Raw genomic sequence first — 22,262 nt, 5'->3', positions numbered from 1 at the left:
AGACCTGCAGCAACGTGGACATCTGGGGTAAATGGGTGTTAAGCAAAGAATATAGAAGAATATTTTCAAGAATATAACATTTATAATTAATTAATAAAGTATGAACGGGGACTCAGTACTGGCAAATGCCTCAAAAGTTGATACAGTGATGAGAAATAAAATCATCAGAACATTCTTCTGCTATCAAAATGCGGTCACAAAAACTCTACAAACGATTGACAACTCTATATTTATGACAACAAATAACTGGAACAACTGATCTAAATCAGTATCAAATCAATTAATAATAAAATTAAAACTGAACTCTGAACTAACCCTTTACAGCCAAAGCTATCCACTTCAGAGTTTATTCCTCTCCACATTCCCACTATAAAAACTGACCACTAAAGCAATTATGACTGTGGCTAAATTAACTCCACTGCTCTGCAGAGCTGTGGTCTACATTTCTTTACTGTTTAATGATAGTTTTAAACAGCTCCAGGCGCTCCGTGACAAATAAAAAACTATCCAGCACAGGTCACTTTCTCTGACCCCGTTATTTCACATGCTCAGCATATTTAGTAGAGAACTAGTGCTTAGATTGGTCTAACTAAATGGTTGCTAGGGTTTCAAGCTGTTGTCAATTTTACAAGCAATGGTACCGGCTAACAAAAATACTGCCTCCCTTTCCTTAATTTTCTGATCTGAACAAAATGCATACAAAGGTTCTAGTTATGAACTGATTGAGCTGAAAACATTCTCCTCTTTGCCTCCCACTGTGTCTCAAAGTGGGAGGCAACAAGATCTGGGGCAGATGCTTCTCCATTAACTGAAGAATGCGAAGGATGAGGAAGCAGCAGCAGGCAGTCAGTGTTGTGGAGAACTGGTGAGATAAGCATTGTTTATAGGGGGCAGAACGCATGGGCCCCGAGGCGCTCAGCAGCTGACCGTGTAAACAGTCCCCCATCAGCTGACCCTCAGCAGCCACCTCTGAGGGGTTTTTTTTTACAATACTTGGAATATTCTGAGTCTCAGATGTTTGGAGAAACCCACAGTTCTGTTTTTACATCTGTGGCAAGATATAACTTGAGTAAACATGGTTGGAAATGGGTTTTCCTTGGACACTTTGGCTTCTTTGGTAATTTTCCAAGACAGACATCTAAGGGTACTGGGTCACTCAGTGATGACTCATGGCAAACTCGTAAACTTTACAAAGTAAAGAAAAATTAAGGTAGAAAACAACATTTTGAATCATGATAAGAAAAATGTTTAAATTGGAAGCAGGTTTTGAATGAGTTTTTGTTGTTGGTTGTGATTAAGGCACCTGTCTCACGGAGCCGCTCTTTAGTGAAACTGTAAAATCTTTGTTGTGATCCAGCCGATCTTATACATGATTCCACCGGCAGTTTTCAAAACCAGGTCTCGGAGTGGAACTTTTCAGTAACAACCCCTGAGGAGCTGTGAAGTACTCCCCAGAGGTGAAAGTGAACATTTGCAGAATGCATGGCTACTGGGTTTGTACTATAAATGCACGGGCAGATAACTTTCAGGAATATGTATGTGTTACTTTTAGAGACAGGTACTGGTTTACAAAATGCTAGTGGGGTGCAAGCTAAGGGTCAAAAGTGTTCAAGTGTTTGGAAGACATGCTAAGATCACAGTGCCACATAGTGGTTTGGCATGACATAACGGTGTCTTTGCAGTGTTGTCTAAATGTGGAACTTCTTGCCAAACAACTTAAAAAAATATCCAGCAGTTTCTAGACAATGTAGAGATATAGCCTAAAGAAGGAAGTATATTTATTTCAGTAATTCAGTTCAATGGTTTAAATAGCTAGGGCTTGTGGCCATTAAAACTAGAATATTACGTTAGACAATTCCCCAAGAATTTGTGATTGTTTTTGTGGTATTTTGAGGTCAATTTTGTGGGGCTACCTTGGAAATCTCTAAATTTCAGCCAAAGTCACAATTGCATTTTACTTGGAAGTGAAGTTTGGTGAAAGATTGGTTTAGAGATAAAGGAGATCCAGTCTAGATTACACAGTCAGTCACCTGCTGGATTTGGTTCACATCGTTTCATCAAGTCCAATGTGGACCAAAGCCAGTCTACATTTCACTGGAATTATGATGTAAATTAACTTTTCAGTTTAATTCTACGTTACTTTTAATCAAAGTAATTTCCATGGATAACAATGTTAAAAACAGATTGGTCTTTCATCTTATTTGCCTTTGTTTTTCTTTTTTAGAGGCGATTACGAGGAGCAGTTCTTCTGGAGCAGTGAGTCTTATCACAGCCTGCGTTGATACCAGGGAAATTTGCAGTTGGGGCTTCCATGCATATTTTCCAGTGAGGTATTACTGGGATGCCTGTGCAGCCTTGAATGCAAGAAGTGCATAATTCCTTATGTCACCAAGCATCAATAAATATGTTCAAATATTTACACAGATCGCCCTAATTACAGCCCTCCTGACCTCTAGATGTTACACAACCTCCAAGGCCAACCACTTCGGCCGCGTGTTGAAACAACCACAAATATAATTCCTCAAGTAAAGACTCCAAGTTTTTCCACCGCCTGTATTCTGCTGGTACCACTGGACGTGGATGGCAGTGCATTAGAGCTCAGCACCTACTTCCAACGCAAACATATTTGCACCCAGTGCGGCTAATTCTCCAACCCAAACTGTTAGGTGAAGTGTTTAATGCTGAAGACAGACAGAGAGCAGCCACTAAATAAGCCAGATCCCGTCTCAGCTCGGTTGCATGGGCTTGGCAGCTTTAAGGACAGTGGTGGAAAATGTACCCAAAATCGCCTCATAATATTCCCCCTACCTCTTGATGCACAGACTCTGTGCTGACAAAGTGACACTCTAAAAAGGATGAAGTGTCTTACTCTCCTCTTTATTTTATTATACTGACAAGAACTGCTGATGGACAGTAAAATCAAAAAATACTTACACAGAAAGAAGCAGCTGTTCCTTAGGGAAAATGACTGAACAGTTGCTTCTTACTGTACTATAATGAGGGTTATTGTGAGATTCTCTCTCTGATCTTTAAGTGTAGTGGTCAGGGATAAGGTTTTGGGTAAATTTAAAGAAGGGTGAAGTTATAAAACAATATCCTGAGCTATGCAATAACCCAAAATGTTAATGCTGCAGAAATCAACAGAATTACCACCAGTCATACACACTAGGGCCAAAACAAGTTCAATTTAAACTTTGCAACAAACCATGTAGGAAACAGCTTTTTATTTCGGTCACAGATACAATGGTATGATTTAGTTCAAAGAATATTGATGAGGTGGAATGGCCTAGTCCAAGTCCAGAACTAAAACCATTTCAGGAATCTATTTCAAGAGGGAATTAAGAAGGGAAATGGTAAATATCAACACACTCCATGTAATCTAAATGATTTTGAGGTATTTTAAAAGGAAAAATGACAACTTTATGATGTGTGATGCTGGTAGAGTCATTCCCTGAATAACTTGCAGATGTAATTGCAGTTTTACAAGCTACTGACTCAAAAATGAAGAGAAATTTTGATTTAAAACTATGTTCATAATTATGCACTACTTTGTTTTGGTCTATTATCTAAAATGTCCAAGAAAAGACATTGATGTTTGTGATGTGACATAAAATATTAAAGATTTCATGGGGTATAAATACCATTGCAAGGCAGTGTATAAGCTAAAACTTATACAATATAGTCAAAGTCAACTTGAGTGGTTCTATCTTATACTTCTATCAGAAGCAGAGTGCCAAAAATAGCAAGCCTCAACACCTGGAGCTAGTAACACACACACATGAAATGTTAAGCACAGAAGAGTCAGAAGCACATTTCACACAGACTTTAACAGAAAAATCTAAATCATATCTTACGGTATTTGTGAGTTCTGCTTTCCTCAACGTTTGATTGCATAATCTGGATTTATTAGAAAAGCACACACGTTTGGAGCGTTTGGCCATGGAATCTGTTATCAAGATGGTGTTGAGCAGAGTGAGTTGTAAAAACGTCTGCATGCTGCCGCGCCAAGGCCCGAGGAGCCCTCCCAAAACCTCTTGAATTGTGCTGATTTAAAGAGTAAACAACTCTGCGATTAAAGAGTTACAGTCCGGGCTTTTCGCGCCAAGTGCTACTCTTAGACGCAGACCTGGGAAAATTAGGCTGCTCTCGCATAATGCTGCACGCTTTGCCTTTACTTAGGAACAGAAAAGCCACCAAAGGTAATTTACCTGCGCAAATGCAAATAGAATTTTCACATAGATGCAAACACATATAGTACATGTTGTAAATATGTTGGGTAATTGGTTAAAAATATCTGACAACCCAAAGGGTTTACCATCCAAGAAGCCTTTCAAACAAATATTTATGCTTTTGCATAAAGAGGCCTTAATGATTGACATAAATATGCAAGGTAATTTTAGCAGTGCAATGTAACACACCCAACCGTACCATATTATTATGAAAGATCACTTCAAAACTATGAATTCAGATGTGGTTAGGTCTGACTGCAAGACTATCGAGCTTCACTTTTTCAACTAAGCATAGACAGGTCAAGAAATTTCAAGATACCTTTATTTTGAAGAGTGGAGGCGGTTGTACTGCCATAAATCAAGGTGAAAGTTTGATTATAGTCAGGTTAAAGTTCATCTGACAGAGTTTTTCTTTTAATTTTCTTCTTCTAATATTCAAATTGTATAGTGATATTGTGGTGTTGACTATGTTTAAAAGTTGTGTGCCATGAAACCAACCAGTCTAAATGAGAAAAGTGATCAAATATTCTGCAAGGTTTAGGCTACAATTGTGTTACTGGCAACAGAAAGTGTTTGGTTTCTCAGCAACTTGATAAGAGACATTAATCCTCATGTCAGTTCTGTAAATCACAGACTAGTGATTTCAATCAAAAGGTTTCATTTCTTCCCTTACTGCATCTGAGGCTTGTATATGTAATTAGGTTCCCTCCTGCCCCACTGATCATAAAACCCCTCATCTGCATAAGACTGGGTGCCCAATCAGACTCCTGTTATATTTTCAGACCTCCAGCCCACATCCACTTTCTCTCCTGCTTCAATTCTCTTCCATAATGTGTGGCCCAGAGCCAGTTGGAAACTACAAGGTAATATTCATTTTGTTTAAATCACGGCATACTGCAGGCTCTTGCCATATCGGCTACTGTTCTTTCTGTTTTCACAGTCGCACTTATTTCCTCTCAACCCTCGAAATTTCCTTTCACTAAGTGTCTCCACGCTCTCAAAACCAGAATGCTGAAAAAAGATAGTTTCACACTTAGATGAGGCATTGACATCTGTCCTCAGTCCAGGAATTCTTACTTCTCAAGGTTTATCTCCTTTCTAGGAAAAGCTCATGCTCCACACATCTCACCAAAGACCTTGTATTTCTTGGTTTGGCAAGGCCTCAGTGTCATTTGTTTATCTGTTACAATCTGGTGTTGTGGGATCTTAATTTCTTGTTAAGTACCTTATGCTAGTCTCTCCAGTTTAAGTCCCACTATGTCCACTGTCTTCTTAATCACTTTGTCTTTTTTCAGTCTTTTACCCGTGTCCTGTCATTAGAATTAGATTTCTTGGTCCATTTTTTTTAATTTTAAGGATCTTTGAGGTCCTTATATATTGTATAAGGACCTCACAACGTATACGTAGGGCTGTGGGGTACATTTTCATGTGGGACTACAAGATACTGGAATTACTTTTAAAAACTAAAATGGTCTTTGCATACTCAAAGCTGAGGCTATTTCTTTGGCACAAAGTTTAGATGGTTCCCTGTGTGAGTTGGGCACCGCCAGGTCAGTCCATTGTCTACGTCTACATCTAGAGTAAGATGTTCCGACATCCAAGAGCTCAACTGTATGGATCTTATGAATCTTTTTTGTATCTCATGTAGGTATTAGTAATGAGCTGCATAAAAGACTTGTGTCTTTTCTTTTCCTAATGGTCAGGTGATTTTAAGTATCTGGTCTGCCATCAGATAGGTTTTGGTATCAGTCACAAGGAACCTATTGTCCTGTCATTTCAAGTCAATTGCCAACTACATTCTGGTATTAAGGCGAAATGTCACATAAAATTAGCCCCTTCAGCACTTCATCATTACAGAATCTAATGGAATATTAATGTTTGCTCAATTACTGAAAGATTATGGATAGAGCAAACTGTTCCCTAGAGACTAATTGGATCCTAACAATTAACCTACAATTCCATCACTGATATATTATCTAAAAATGATCCAAGTATCCAGTTTACATTTTCTTCCTCTTCCAAGAAAGTAACTTATCCTATCATTCTTTTCATTAACAAAGACATAGACTTTATAGACTATGGATAGGTTCTGTTGGTCATGTCCCTGTACTTTGTACAAATGAAATTCAACAAGCCCACTGCCTGACAAAACAACCAAGGCCAAAGCGTTGTGAGAGGAAATGAACTCTAAAACAGAAACCTCTAAGGACGGATAAACAAGAAGTTGTTAAAGTTCAATACGAGCCTTCAGGTGGGAGTAAAAACTGCATTCACTAAATAAAACTATACCCCAATGTGTGTCAGGAGACACTTTGCGAAAGATCTGTTTGGTCCAAACTGGAGAGCTTTATGGACCAAACTGAGACCAATATAGGGACAAAAGGAAAAGGGGTGGGTGAGTTTTATTTTAGCCCACGACACAATCGAGGGTCAATTATTTAAAACTGCACAAATTAATGAAAAGGTAAAGGCAATGCTTAACATTATTGCACAAAGTGATCAAGGAAGGAAGGATGTGGGTTTCAAAGACAGTAGAAAGAAATATTAACAAATGCTGGTTGTGGGTAATGATGAGTCAAAGCAGGATGATTTAACCACTCCAAAAAATATGTGTTCATCTTTTTTGGAGTGTTAAGTGTCCCATAAAAGCCTGTGCCAGTAGAGTCCAGCAGCAAACCACCATCTAGAATCCCCCTAGGAAACGCTTTGGGTAGTGTTTTCTAGTTAACAGCAGCCGCTTTTGAACAATCAAACGTTGAATGTAAGCAAATAATGAGCATCACATCCTGTCATTATATTTTAATACCTTCCAAATGCATTTCTCAGCCTTTCAGTGATGATTGCCTGCCCATCAATCTGGGAAGGGTTCCAAAGCTTTTTCCAAACAATTGGCATTTCATTATTCTACAGTTAAGAAAAATGTTCATCAAAAGGGCGGGTGGAAGGGTAAGACATCTGCAAATGGCTTTCCAGAAGTAGAGAGTCAAATATGAGACCATAGAAAGCACTGAGAAATTGTAAAAAAAGAAAGAAAAAAGTTACGTTGTATTTTGAATGTTAGAGTTCATGAGAGTACTGTTTCATGCAAGAAATACAGTGCTAAACTTAGGCTGAAATAAGATCTTCCAAGTGATCTGGCAATGTCAGAAAAAGAAGTGGAAAAATGTTGAGGATTTTTACACTTGAGGTTAGATATGAATGATTTTATAAACCAATAAAGATCAGTGCATTGCAATTATCTCCTAGAATGTGAAAATCTAGAGTGTGTGTACTTTATTCTAACCATGGCCATAAGCAAATCAGTCACCACTAGAGGGGCCTGATTCCTTTTCACCCTACCCCAAACTGCTTCCCTTTCCTATGTACTTCATTCAGAACATGTATGAATTTTCTTTACAGTCTTTTTTCTTCCCTCCTTCCTGACTGCTGCGTATTCGACATCCTTTGTCCAGTATACACTGACCCCTCTTCCGCATTATGCAAACCGTCTCGGTCTTGCCTCTCTTACTTTGTCTCCAGATCTCTTAACCTTAGCAGTCACTTTGACATCAAGTTCCCAATTCTGTTCCTTTTGGTAATTTCTTGCATGTGCTCCTCTTCACCTCTTTTGCCCTACCAGCTGTGGTTGGTTGGCCAAACTTTGCATGCCAAATTTTAATTTACTTTTGAGCACCAAAATTAGATTATTCCTAATTTTAATTTAATCTGAGTTGGGATACCAACAAGTTTGCAACAATTTTGGTTCATAATTCTACAATAAAAAGACATAATATTAGTATGCAAATTTGCATACTGCCATTCCTGATCCACAGGTTACTTCTTCCTTCCAGTGGGACTCTAAAGTGCAAGGAATCCTTGTAAATCTGTTCAAAGTTGCTCTAGTGCTGAGTAAGTCATGAGTCACTATAACAGACACAACTCTCAACATCAATCTTTGCATTCCTAGCAGCAACCCAGACGCAGACCTGGCTCTTGTTAGCATGTGTTTCTAGATGTGTTAACACGTTTGCTCTCACTCCATACATGGTTGGATGTTTCTGACACCAGTTAACCCAGATGTTTGCCTCCAGCTGCTTTACTCAGGACTTGATGTACTGGAGACACAATGCAGTTTGGAATAAGGAAGAAAAAAATCACACGTAAAAAAAAAAGAGTGATCAATTCTTTGAGAAAGGAAATTTTATCTGTGACAGCTGGAGAAACAGGACTGAACCAGGTGTGTGTTAAATCTCCCGTTCTGGTTTTGTCATCAAGTATTTTACGGAAATAAAAAGATTAATTGAAAAAAAGGCGGTCAAGAAAAAAAAAGAGGGGGAGAAAAGAGAGAAGGTCAAAGGAAAATAACAGTAAGTAAGTTGAATGGGGGACAGAATATAAGAAAGGTTCCAGTAAAAGAAGGGGAAAAAAGGACTAACAGAGGAATGCTGGGAATGGGAAAGAGCAGAGAGACAGTGACAGAAAACTGAGTGGAAAACAGAAGAGCTGGAAAAGGAGTCCTGAAAGAGAATGAAAAGAAAACAGAACCTACTGAAAAACTGACATCTAAAGAGAGACAAATGGGAAAAACCTGCGGTGAAGGGAAAGATGGATAACAATCGCCACACACTCAAAGCAGCTTGCATGGGTGTGTTTAGCATGTCTTGACTGAGTTAGTGCAAAGTTTCAACCTGTAGGCATCAAGTGTGTTGAGGCAGAGTCCTTGAGCGTCTGTTATGGGTTTACAAAAAGTTGGACAAGAAGATCAACACTGCACACAGGTGGTACTTATAACAGGTCACTGCATGGCTACCTCACACAGGAAACGGTCAGGCCAGACTTTCATAAGAACTTGAAAAATTATTGCAATAACTTTAACCCACTCCAGTCAAGTGGTTTAGGCTCATTTGCTCAAGTTTAAAGAGTGGTAGACCTTACTATAGAGCTGATATTTGCTACATGAACCCAGTTTCAGGTGACATGGACATGAGCCTGCCTCCCACAATAGGAGCGCCACTTCCACAGACAAATTAGCTTGATTTGAACAAGTAGAAGTGATGGCTACTCTAGCATAAGCAACTTGATAAAGCAAATGCAGTCGCTCCGTTCAATACTCCCATCCCTCACTTCCAACACCCAACATGGTCAGTAGTCAAAATGTGATGTGCTGTGTTCATGGACAGGACCCTGAATTCGTAACTTTGGAACTTCTCCTTTAATGCAGATGATGTGGTTCTGCTTCTTTTTGTCTTTAAGCTTTTACCTTTAGCATGCATGAGAGAGACTCTCAGTCAAGTGTGAAGACGTTACAGTAAGTAGACTACTTTCTCTTGATCAGGTGTGAGGCTGTGTGCCAAGCCAGAGAGTAGTTCTAGCATGTTGCAGCCTTTTTAAGACTATTGGATGATGGAGGAGGAAATGGATGAGGGGATGGATCAAAATTTTATCTGCTATAAGTGGTGTGTTGCTTGAATTTTGATAGTGATGAAGGAGCAGAGCTGAAACTACGTACTTGGAAATTTATGTTCTAACCGAAATTGATCCCCATGACCAAAAAAGTATGACAACAAGATTCTGGATATAAAAGGCTGGAATAAGTTTTGTCTGAAGGGAGGCTAAACTAAGCTTTGTAAGGAGTTCTGTAATCAGGAGTGAACTTTGGAGAAGATTTGCTCCTCTAATGCGTGAATTAGTGTAGGCCTCACTTTGGAGGGCTTCCAGGCATGTTTCACTTTCACTCCAGGTGAGGGCTTACACAACACTGAAGTTATAAAAAATCATTTAATGTATATAGTTTTGGATTTTGCATGTCCATTTTGCCATGAATTATGGTATTTTAGTCACCATCTAAGTCGACCTGAACAATGAAATTCTTCGTAAATGCCTTGCTCCTGAAATTCTGCAAATGAAAATGCTTTACGACAAGTCTAATTTATCTTGAAGTTTCAGAATGAACACTGCGCCTGTACTTCCAGAGGAGAGTATTTTTAACCGGTGTGGCTGTACTGTAAACACCGGCCGCTCTGTGTGTTCTCACTCCAAGATTTAAACGCTGCGGCCAACTGCAGACTCCCTGTGGAATGGAAGGCAATGATATAGTGCGTGTCAGACAGGGAACACTGAAAGAAGTAGGGAAAAGAAAGCAGTGGAATGGATAATATTGTCTCTTGTTTTCAATTTTTACCCAGTGATCATTAGGAAATCTCAGATGAAATGAACCAGCACAAAGAAATATGAGTAAATCAAATCTGCGGTGGCTAAAGCATATGTTAAGGTAATCTGATTTTTTTTCTTCTGTATGTTTAATTTGATAATCTCATGGTTCAATATGATGTGCTAGAACAGAAATCACTGCCATATTTCCAGCTTGGATCAGGGAAAGTGAACTGGGGTGCTTTCTCCTGTTAACACATTAGTTCTAATTGGCTGAACAGACCACAGACTGTTTGACCTTCTACTGCCATGATGCCACAACTGCAGAAACAAACTTTTGCAGCTCAGAATAAAGTTTGTCAAACTGATACAAAAAGGTGCCAAGACAAAGCAGTAACTTTTCTTTTTCTATGTAGGCAGTTGTCCTTTTTCATTTTTCAATATTTATTTCTGTATCCTATGTCGAGAAACAGGCCAGTCAAGAAAGGAGCAAACAAATTGCAAATGAATAGTGATGTTATGCAACTCTGAAGATGAGTTTGAGTTTAAACACAGCAATTTGTGTAGAGAGGATGTGGAAGCTTATGACAAACGTTTAATAGAGAGTAGGTTTAAGATCTAACAAACCAGCGCCCTATGGAGGGTTTGAAGAGCTCTAAGTTCCCAGTGAGCATGGACATGGACATGGCCAAGGTAGCAAGCAATCGCTTCTGGCAATTTTTGTTATTTTAAAAAATACAATGCTGGCAGCAATCAGGTAGATGTGGGAATTCTTACAGCACTGATCCTCTTATGTCTGTGTCACAAGGAAATACAAATGTTCAAGTCCTGCAGTGGCTGTATGTGATGTCACTGCATCAAACACAGTGTGAATGGAAACAGCTAAAAGTCTCACTTTCGGAGAATAATTATTATACATGTATTATACACAAAAACAAAACCTTTCTCACAAAACACAAAGAAACAACGACAGACGTATTTGATGTTTTAACACGAACCTCGTTAAATATTAAAACAAAAACATCTCCACGACATGATCCTACCATCCCAGTGTTTTTACCTTACTGACACTATTATGATTATGGACCTGTTAGGACCAGTAATAGATGTGAAATCCCATGTTTTTTAAACGGGTCGATTTCTTCCTCGGAAACAGGAAGCTCAAAAAAGTTGCTTCAAATTCTTGCTTAAAAATCCCTCCAAAGTTGACAACTTTTTCTCTTTTGAGTCGACAGAAATAATAGCCCACCTATGGAGCTGCAGTTGAAATGGTGTGGCTCTGAACAGAACACTGAAACAAGCCTATGTGAATCGGAAAAGTCAAACCCAGTTTGCATTCCAAAATATCAAAAAGACTCTTGGAACCCATAAAACAGTTGATACAAAGTGAAAACCATGCAGACAAAGAGACGGAAAGCTAAAGAGAGAAAATACACACAGTAAGGGCCACCCAGAGAAAGAACAACCACTGCTTACATTCTAGTCACTCAAGCCACTGGACTACTGACACTTCACGCAACTGCACCTACTTTGAACGTGTCCATGTTGCCGTCTAGAAGTTTATCCGGAACAGAGCAGAAGATGACCCAAATAAGAAAATAGACAACAATAGATCCGGATTGTTTTCTGCAGTCAGTAGAGTATCGTCTGCACAGACGGACGCACGCAGGGTCAACAGGATGTTTTTTGTTCTTAAAGTGGACAAGCGTGTCTGGCACTCGTCTGCACCTCCGGTAAATACTCACGTACTCTGCAGGATAACATTTCCCGAACATCAAAGGCTCGCAAAAATAGCCGCATGTAACGGTCACGAGTTGGGTGAAAGAAATTTTTGATAACAGCCATGTTTACCCTACGGAAATGATTTTTTCTTCACTTGGGTAAGGCAGATTAACAGCAGAATGCAGACCCCTTAAAGTAAAAGTACACAAATATTGAGGAAAGTGAATGAAAAGATTTTTTTTCTTCATTTACATGTCAAATATTTGATAAAAGACCTTTATGTAGAGTTCAGTTCTTTAAAAACACTAAATTACCCCTGGCTGTGTGACTTGGACAGCAGCCAAAAGTCATGAGGGACAAACTAATTCCATATCAGTGGGAGCTGCACTTTATTGAAGCCTGGTCCATTCCTGTGAATGCTTCTTCATGGCCTGTCATCCTGCAGTGCCACTGGCAGTGACTGATGTGAACTGTCAGCATAAAGTACAACAAGGAGAGCAAAACGTCTAACCTTGTTCTCATCTCCATCAAGGATGGTAAATTGGTATCTCTGACAGCTCCAAATCATGGAAAGATTAAGATGAAGCCTTTGATAAGCGCAGGTGCTCCCCAGTACTACCAAAGACATGCAAAGCTGTGGTTTAATAATGTCTCATAGGAGCTCTGCCTTATTAACCTCTGCTCTGCAAACTCGTCTGGAATCTCAAAGCAAATACAAGAGAAAAAATACTACGGAAAACAACATTGCTCTTAAAAGTAGTGTTGCAAACAGGAACAAGCAATTACATTTTCACAAAAACTATCAAAGCAATCTTTGTTTTGATAAATATTGTAAAGGTCTGAAAAGTCTGCAGTTTAAACCCAATAGGTTTAAACTGCAAAGCTGCTACTGCTACTCTTTAGCGTGGCCATTGGCTTCCTATGAAATTCCACTTGATTCTCATCTCCCTTCAGCGCTCTATTTGGGATTTCTTCCAGTTAGCTTGATTTCTAATGATGAATTTCAACTGAGCGATCGACAAACAGAAGAGTTGGGAACGATGGCGTTGAGTTTCTGCACTGCTTTGTAATCGTAGTTCAGCTATACAGGGTTGTAGTTTGGCAATGGCATCGGAGGAAGTAAACGAAGCCATTCAATCCGTGTTGGCCACACTTTCAAATATTGAGGAATTAAAGTTGGAGCAAAAGGAATGTTTAAGACATTTTATTGCTGGCAAAGATGTTGTGGCCCTACTTTCTTTTTGTTGTTTACAGTGTATGCAATTTACAGACTGAGTCATACTGAAGCTGGAGCATTACATACATCATGGCCAAACGTTAGCGACTGGGTAAAAAAAAGCAATTGTTTCAATAGCTTTGCTTCATATAGATGTCCTATATGTAGCAAAGAATAGAACAAGGGGCTAGATTTTAGCTACTTTTATCGAGATTAATGGACACACCTTTCATTTTAGAGGCTCCTCACACCTTAAAATTATTTCCCCTTTTGAAGTCAAGCTCAAAGCAACTGGACAGCAATTCTTAAGACAGACTTGAGAAACATTGTGTTTTAATTTTGCGGGATCTCATTACACCCATGATCAACCATCATTTAGGATTTTTCTGCACTCAACTAAATATATTATACAGAAATTACATGGAATTCAGTTTTAAACATTAGCAGCACCAACATAATCTACATATGTGAGAGTGGAAAATGTCTAATGTTGCTAATTTGAATCATACCTAAATTCATATCTATGGTGTGTACTGTATATTACCATATTCAAATTAATAATGGTTACCTAATTTAACACCTGTATCACTGGATAAATGCAATCAATTTATTTTTTATATATAATTGTGATTAAATTCAACTAGGAAGAAGCTAACGCAGATCTAGGAACAACATACCATATTACAATTGAAAGCAATGCAATTTGCCAATAATGTTATCAGAAAGTAGGTTAGCTAGTATTAGCAATACAAGCATAAAACAATGGATTTATCAGCCTCTAATCCACTCAAACACTGTAGCAATCTACTTATTTTTCATTTAAATGACACTTAGCATAAATGCCTTTAGCCATGTTTTACTTTAGCTGCAAAAGGAAAATAACACACAGCCGAATATATCAACACATTTTAAGTTCCATTCAATATAAACCTGGTCTAAGAAGGATAATTGTGTCCTTTCCACACACCATTACCCTCTAAGCCAGCCAGGGAGCGGCAGCCGTTCAGTCAAAAGTGACCCTGTTCTCACCCTTACATTACAGTACATGTGATAATATTAAACTGTTCAACCCGAGCAGAGGAAAGGGATTGGAGTTGTAACAAAGGTATTTGTGGGAAGATTAACTTTGGCAGCTCTTTGCAAAGTCTTCTTGCAGGCTTAATGCTTTAAAATGTGCAACACCCAAATTTGGTCATCCTGCTGCAGTTGCTGCATCTGTTGCCTTGTCTCTCTGCCGGTGAAGCGTTCGTTTACTTTTGCTTATAATAAAATAGATTGAGGAGCTTTTGCCTCAACTCATCATTAGGTGGGTCTCCGTTACGGGTCAAATTGAATTGTTGCAAAGAGGAAGGTGGAAATTTCCAGCAGAGCCTCCAGAAATGCTTAAAACCTCGGAAAATACAACCAAAGTAAGGATGTGCTGAACTTCTGGCAAACAAGCCAACACTTGTTGGCACTATTGGCCACACAGAGGTGGGGGGTTGCATTTGCACAAACAAGCAGGAACTCACACTCTGCACCCCTATACACACTATACACACACACACACACTCCCCCCTACACTTGATTCTGAATGATAATCGAAAACAAACAAACAAGGAGTGTTGGTATATGTAAACAGAGCAATGAAAAGGATTTCAGTCTTTTTTCCTCTGAAATGCAGGGGAGTTCTTAGGTTCTTAAAGGACTACACAACACAATTAGATAGACTAATTACTCCTCCATACCACCCATTCCTCAACCACACAGACAGGCCGGGGCAAGCCAGAGATTTCTTCCTGCCTACGGTACACTGATTTTCTTTCCGAAGCAATTTAGGTGATGCTCAGTCAATGAGAAGTTTAAGATCTGTAAACTGCCAGGAATATTAAGTGCAGGTATCAGAAGGACGTGCTTGCAGAAAGTGTCAAACTGTCAAGTTGGGTTAATGGTGATGATGAGAAGCCCCTAAGGGATTTCCGCAAAGTAGGGGGAAAAAACGGGACATGTTCAGCTTCAAAATCCCCAAACAAAACACTGGCTTTAAAGGAATAGCTAGAAGTTTTTCAAATAAGGTTTTGTTGAGGTATTATAAGTAATAGTAATCTTTCTAAGTAATCTTTCTACTACTTACAATAGAGATTGTAAGTCACACTGAGTTGTAAAATAGTATAGGAACTGTCAGATGAGTTTAAAGTTACCCAGTAAGTTGAACAGATTTATCTATTTTGCCAATAGCTAAATTAGTTCAACTATTTTTTCATACCCACAGGTATGAAAATTGTCATACCTGTGGGACACAACTCTATCTGATCAAATATTTAACAGACTTTTTAAAAAACAGTCAAATTTAGCTTGTAAAGTTGTTTACATGCAGCCAAGTGTATCATAAATGCAACAACATGCTTTAAAGAGGCTAAAAACTAAGGAAACAAAGGGGGAACAAATCATATAATCATGAACAGCACTACCAAAAAATACTAAACTAAATAATTCTAAAAAAACCCAACCAAACAAAATAACTGTGACAAATAGAACAGAATGTAGAACTAAGGAAACACAATCTTACTTGTAAAGGACAAAAACGGTGGTTCAAAAACATAAGGTCGTGGAGAGATTATTTATTTTCTCCACTTAACAATAAATATCCGCCTGAGGCAGCCAACTATTGTGGCTCATCCAGCTGATTTTCAAAACTTTTACCATATTTGTTGTCCGTATACAAATGAAACGTTCCTTTACCCCTGGGGTACTTAGTACCGACCGATTACCCTCATGAAGTGACCGATAACAGCTGAAAGTCAGTTGGCTGAGCAGCTATAAAAAGTCTAGCATTGTATCCCATGGCTGTAAACGTTTCTACTTTACTTGCCCTGCTCTGAGGATTCCCTACAAGTCCAGTCAATCTCTCACTAACTCTCCGGCTAACTTAAAGTAAACAGTAGCATGCTGCACGACCACAATAACTCTCCCTGAAACATGTGACCGTGAGAAAAAAAATAAAACAAAACAATTTGGCAGCTGATCAATAAACAGAGATTTTTGCCTCAACAAGTTTTTTGTTTTTTAACTGAATCATTTGCATCATTTAAGGAATTGCCTCAGGCTTATAAATGACTGAGAATATCGACACAGAACCTCAGTTTAATGCACCAAACTGATGAAAAAAACTCAAAGAAAAGTCACAATAATGTCAGTTTAGCAACAGGTTAATGCTGAACTCCAAACCTCCCCCCTTCAGTCAGGAGGCGAAGTGGACTCGGTCAAAGACACGCTGGGAGGATTCACCAGCAGCAGAGCATGGACTCATATTTGTGTTTCTTCTAGCCCAGGAGAAAAAAAACAAATCCACCGTTTTGTTCCTCACCAAAAACATGAAATCCAGATTGGAAAAGTACATTTGGGTTTCTTTCTAGTTTATTTGTGTGTAAACAGAAAGAAGAGACAGCTGGTGGGCAGGTGGAGAGAAACGCTTCAGTTTGCGCTCTGACAGCTCGGTAAGTAGGATGGGCCAGCGGGTTGCTGGAAGCATTTGGCGGGGAGGTTTGAATTCTCCTCCCTCCACTCTGTAGACCAACTTAACTCCTCAGCTGCAGTCTTCGAAAGTCAGCCGAGTATATCGGAAAAAGGGAAGAAAGTAAGACACACAATGTAGTAAAACCATGCTTTGGAAATGTTTGGAAATCTACCAATCTACCCCAGCACTGTAGATAGAAGGGTCTTTAAAGTTTCCTTCATAAAAACTTCCATTCTACCCCGAAAACAACGCAAACGGGGCAGAGAGAGTCACGACACGGTCAGTGATTCATCACTCATCTACTTTCCCCTCTGAGTTGAAGATGTGACAACATTCCAGCGCAGCACAAATGACTCACTGCTGTGCAAAAAAAGAAATCTGCTACAGAGGAAGACAGACACCTGCTGCAGCCCAGAGGGAGCTGACAGCCTGACACCTGCGCCGCCGGCCGATACACAAGCCCTCCACTTACCTTGCAGATCTTGCTCTCCTCGCTCTCTGCTCTGGCCTTTCCTCCCGCCGTCCTCCTCTCCTGCTGGTACTCGGACCTGACCGACAGCTGACAGTTGAGCGCCGGGGTGCCGTCACCTGGCCCGAGGTCCCGCTGCCGGGCCATGAAGCCCTGCGAGGCGGCCGCTCGGACGGCGCTGGGGATGGGGAGGGCAGTGTGCACCGGCTTGGTGCCCACCACAGATGGTTGCCTCAGCTTGGAAGCCACACCAACTACAGGCATTGTACTTCTAGGCCAAAAAAATTAAGAGCGGTGGTGGAGGGAGAAAGGAAGTTAAAAAAAAAGAAAAAGAAAAAAAAAATCAGAGGAAATCTGGAGGGTTTTTCCTCTGAGGGAGCCAGAGCTACAGAAAACCTGCAGTTGCCTGTTGGAGTGAGAGGAAAGCAACTGCTCTCATTCTGTGGCCTTCAGCGAGCGCAACTCCCAGAAACTGAAAGGGCTTCTCCTTCCTCCTGCGCTCTTCCTTCTCCCTCTCCTCCCACATGCAGCAGAGCTCCCTCCCCTTCCCTCCTAGCCCTGTCAGAAATGCACCACCGAGTCAGAGACAGCAGAGCGAGGAAGGGTGTGGGGGGGGCTAAACTCCTCTGAAAGGTACAACAGCCACTATCTAGAGAAACGGATCACACAGTGTGTGTGAACTTTTTTCTAAAAAAAAAAAAAAGGTGGGAGAGTAACAGAAAGAATGACAAGAATGTGTAGGACTGTCTTGTATTGTCGTAAGCATTTATGTCTGTTGAACTGTTTTGCATTTTTCATGCTACCACCACCAACTTTCGTGGCTTTTGAGGGAAGTTCATGTGATAAGCCAACGCAAAGTACTGCAAGGTTTTAATTTGCTTTACACAAAAAGCTAAACAGTGCGGCATGCATTTGTATCTGGTTCCTTTAAACACGGTACGGTGCTCTGACATTCAGGAGCCATCTTATTAGTTGAGCAAAGTTTGCAGTAGGGGTGGAAGATGGTGCTTTGATGGGATCAGAGCAGATTAGACTTCTTAAGTCTACAAACAAAAATGTTAAAAGTGTCTAAAAACTAAGACTTCACACACCATCAATGCAGAGAAAACAAGGTGGAGGCAGCATCATGTTGTGGGAGAGCTCTGTTACAGTAAAGCTTTTCAGATCTGGGTGGTAGAATAAAAACGTTCAGGTAAAAAAAAGTGTGAGGCGTCAGTTGTAGAAAACATTTCTGCTAAACTGCTAATGTGCTAACAGTGGAGCTAATTTTTCATTTAGCGTTTTTGCTCATTTTGAAAACGCCTAAGTAAAGTTTTTTCTGCATAAATTCTAATTTACCTGGCTGTTTTTGTAAACCTTCAGTTGAGTAAAGTTTGAAAATGTGAAAGTTGAAATTGTGAACTATTAAAAATCCTTCAATTAGTTAGATGTTTAGAGTCATGCTCTTATTTTGAAGTGTATGAAGAGTGTGTCCTCTGCTCAGGTTCTCTTTTTTCCCCAATAATGTTACTTCATACAACAAACACAGGAATTATATAAAAAGATATATGCAAATCCAAAGACATTATAGAACATGTAAATTACGATGTCAAAATTAATTGATGCTGAAAGGTTTAATTTTTTCAAAGGCAGATATCATCTCAGTTTAAGTTAGCATGTTAGCATAAGGTTTCGCTAAATACTGTGTTGCAGAAGCACTTTAGCATTAGCAGAACTAATTTTCATGATCAGTGCTTTAGGGTTAGCACAATTAACTTTTTAATCCCTAAACTATTTTCATGTGGGCAGTAAAAACAAGGCACTTAATAGATTAAAATAATAATGGAGCAGAAGTGGCAGATTTCGCTCTGATGTCAAGATAAATATATATCTTTATGTAATAAAAAGCTGAGTTTCAAATTATTCACCAAACCTGCATTTTTAATCAGCACAGTTACAAAAAGTATGATTTTAAATGTGTGGTTTGGTAGTGAGGATAGAGACTGAGGTGGGTTGCCTATAATTAGGTGGGGAAGGTGAGAATAATGAGGATGAAATAGCTTAGCTGAAAACCTTTTACCAGTCAATTTCTTTTATCCAACCATCACAATCATGACAGAAAGTAAAAGATCCTGAAAACAAACCCCTAAATGAAGTTTTCTTTTATGTTTAATAATGATTTTTTATTGTTTCAACCATTTTTTTCATAAGACTAAGAAAAATTAGCGTGGATTCCCTTCAAGTATACAGCTGCAAACACCACAAACATATGGCCTGTATGTGGTCCATTTGGACTCTATTAAAACCATGGAATATGACATGCATCTTGTTTTTGCTTATTTTTTTCCTTTCCTAAGGAATCCCTCATAAGTAGAGTTTTATATGGAAAGGTTGCATCTGGTTCCGGTTATGGAGGCTGAGGGAAGTCCAGAAATCAGAGGGGCACAGTGTGGAGTCATGGCAACTGGACCGTTTAAAGATGGGATTGTCCAATAAAAGGAGCATTTAAAGAAAAAGAAGGAAAAGAATATGCAGGCGCAATATTTCCCTAAAACGCGCAACACTGGAACTTTTCCTCAACAAACCCACGCTGTAGGTCCTTATACATTGCCTTCTCATTTCTGAAGCAAGGCCTACACTTAACCTATGCAAATAGAACAATCAAATATTAGGATGAAACGTTCCTCTCGGGGAACCTGTTAAGAATGGCCTCATTACATATTTAATCTGGCAGCTTCCTTTGCTGCTCTGCTTCATGGGGGCTCAGTGTTTTGCCAGGGCCTCGGCCTCCCTCCGCCCAGAATAGAACCGGCAAGTTCAACATGTTTTCAATCATGCACCAGGGGCTATCATGACAGGTCTAAAACAACAGAACACCACGTGAAAGACTGGCACGCGTCCAGCCTGGGCTCCAGCTCCTGCTGGGGGTGGTGGGGGGGCTCAGTTGCAGGAACAGGAGCCTATTTGGGCAGACTCCAGCTTCCCAGCACAGCCTGGAACTGTTGGGACACCTGTGTCTTATAAGGTTCTGGTGAAATGAACTGAAACAAACTTACACCCAAACTCTAGTGAGGCTTTGAAAGCTCAGAAGGAGCCTTATTTTTCATCGGGGTGCAGAGAAAATGTCTTTGTGTTGGACGGACGTGTGGGTAAAGGAACTTCTGGTGTAATACAGTTGTGCAAGCTCCTCATTTCACAGCAGTAAAGGTTCCAAAGTCAATATTCAATCCCAGGTTACCTTTTATACACACGGACCAAGCCAAGCAGGTCGGTAACCTTATGTTTGGCTACAAGGGCAAACTACTTCTCTTAAAATAGTGCCGGAGCCAATTGGGTCGTGGCTGAATTAGGAAGGGAAACATTGATGATGAAAGGAAATGAAACATATAAACATATTTTGATGGGAATTACTCAGCACTTGTCAGGTCAAAACAATGAGACTAACTATGCTCATGTTAGGTCAGTCTAAAGGGTAATGTCTTGAAGAATCTAAAAGTAAATGTTGGAACATATTTCTCCACATCCCATAACGGAATATGTTCTGTCTTGACCGTAGTGGGTTTGTGATCTTGACGTTATGGATCCAAGGAAACCACAGCTAGCTTGTTAACCCCGTGCTAGCCAAACTTTAAATCCTCTTCACCACATCTAGATTGAGCTGCTAGCATGCTACTGGCTAACTAAAAAAGGTGAATCTTGTAAAGTGCACAAGTTCAAGTATATTTGTTTTACATTTGTAACAAAACCTACATGTTTTTTTGTTTTTTATCCTGGACTTCCTTGTTCCATTGAGCAGATTTTCCATCTTGAGTTTCAGGTGCTAAAGTTAAAACAATGATGCAACCAGTGAAGCATGAAAAACTAATATTTCAGATCGTGCTACAGCTCAAACCTGATAGTTCTTTTTAAAAGATGTTGTTTTTTTTCTTTGCAAGAATAAGACAGACACTCAACTCAAATGTCAGAGTGAGTAAAATTGTAAAATTGTCAAATCTTTAAACAAAAGGGTGGGAAACATACAGGTATGCAAGCCACGTGCTTACTGAAAGTACAATGTCACTCAACCAGTTTCTAACTCACTGTCTGCACCAGTAGAAAAAAAAGAGAAACTTTTCAGCCTGTGATTGCTACATCTCTAATGCCCAGTTATTTACTTTGTAGCTCTTCCTCCTTTTTGACAGCTTTTTGTTCCAAATATGAATGTTTTATATTTGGAACAAATATAAGCCTTAAGAGGGAGTTATTCCTCTCCACTGCCCTCCAGTTCTTGCTCAAAATGAGGGATTGAGTTGAAGTGGTGTTCTTACATGGACATTTTACAGAAATTATTAGGACTTGCTCTGTATACAAGTTTGATTCAATCTGTCTACTGGATCAGCTTGTTCTAAAACGAGCTGGACTGAAATGAATGAAACTGGATTCCACTTGAATTACATATGGAGAGACTTGAATTAAAGCTGCCAAGTTTATTTAGATGGGATGTGTTGTAAACTTGCACTATTCACTAAAAAATACTGGAATAATTACTGGAAATGTGTGTGCATGCACACACCATCATAAAAAGTGTGAACGGTTCAGATGATTTTCTTTCACCTCCTTGCATCACTTTGTTGCTTATGAGTTTCTGGTTACATATTTATTGCTCACTAATTAAACATGGGAATTTTCTACATTAGGCAATAGCAATATTAAGCAAAAGAATACTGATAGCAATTAAAGCTTAAGGGTGTCTGCCAGCTTCATTTAGAGCAGTGACGTGTGGCGACGTTCACGACTGGTGAAGCACTGAGTCCTCTGGAGTCAGATGTAAAAATATAGAAAATCCCAAATAGAAGCTTCCATTTCAATTTTGAGCTAAATTGAAACATTTAGTTGGTTTAAAAGCTTTTAATTGTACTTTAACAAATTACAATAATCTCAGTCTGCATGCTTCAACTGGTTGAAGACGTGTGTATACTTTCAGCTCATTGGGCAGTCAATGGAACCGTCACTGACTGGTTCCAGTGAGACATATGTTCATTT

The 22,262-nt window shown here is 39.5% G+C and overlaps 1 protein-coding gene across 12 annotated transcripts in view; it reads right to left on the bottom strand.

The window, feature by feature from the left end:
• The window catches only part of nav3 (neuron navigator 3), a 272,465-nt gene that overhangs the window by 163,920 nt on the left and 86,283 nt on the right, over positions 1–22,262 (bottom strand). For 11 of the 12 annotated variants that reach the window (XM_028043455.1, XM_028043457.1, XM_028043458.1 and 8 more), the window contains exon 1: positions 17,265–17,729. The exons of the other annotated variant lie outside the window; for it this stretch is intronic. In XM_028043455.1, the coding sequence (XP_027899256.1) occupies positions 17,265–17,525 (261 nt within the window). In that variant the 5' untranslated portion in view covers positions 17,526–17,729. Of the gene's footprint in view, positions 1–17,264; positions 17,730–22,262 lie in introns of those variants that run through there. 12 annotated transcript variants of the gene reach the window in all.

Source organism: Xiphophorus couchianus, chromosome 17, assembly GCF_001444195.1.
Source record: "Xiphophorus couchianus chromosome 17, X_couchianus-1.0, whole genome shotgun sequence".
In the NCBI taxonomy this organism is placed as follows: Eukaryota; Metazoa; Chordata; class Actinopteri; order Cyprinodontiformes; family Poeciliidae; genus Xiphophorus; species Xiphophorus couchianus.
The sequence above is the reverse complement of the archived record's forward strand: the minus strand, read 5'-3'. Positions and strand labels throughout refer to the sequence as shown.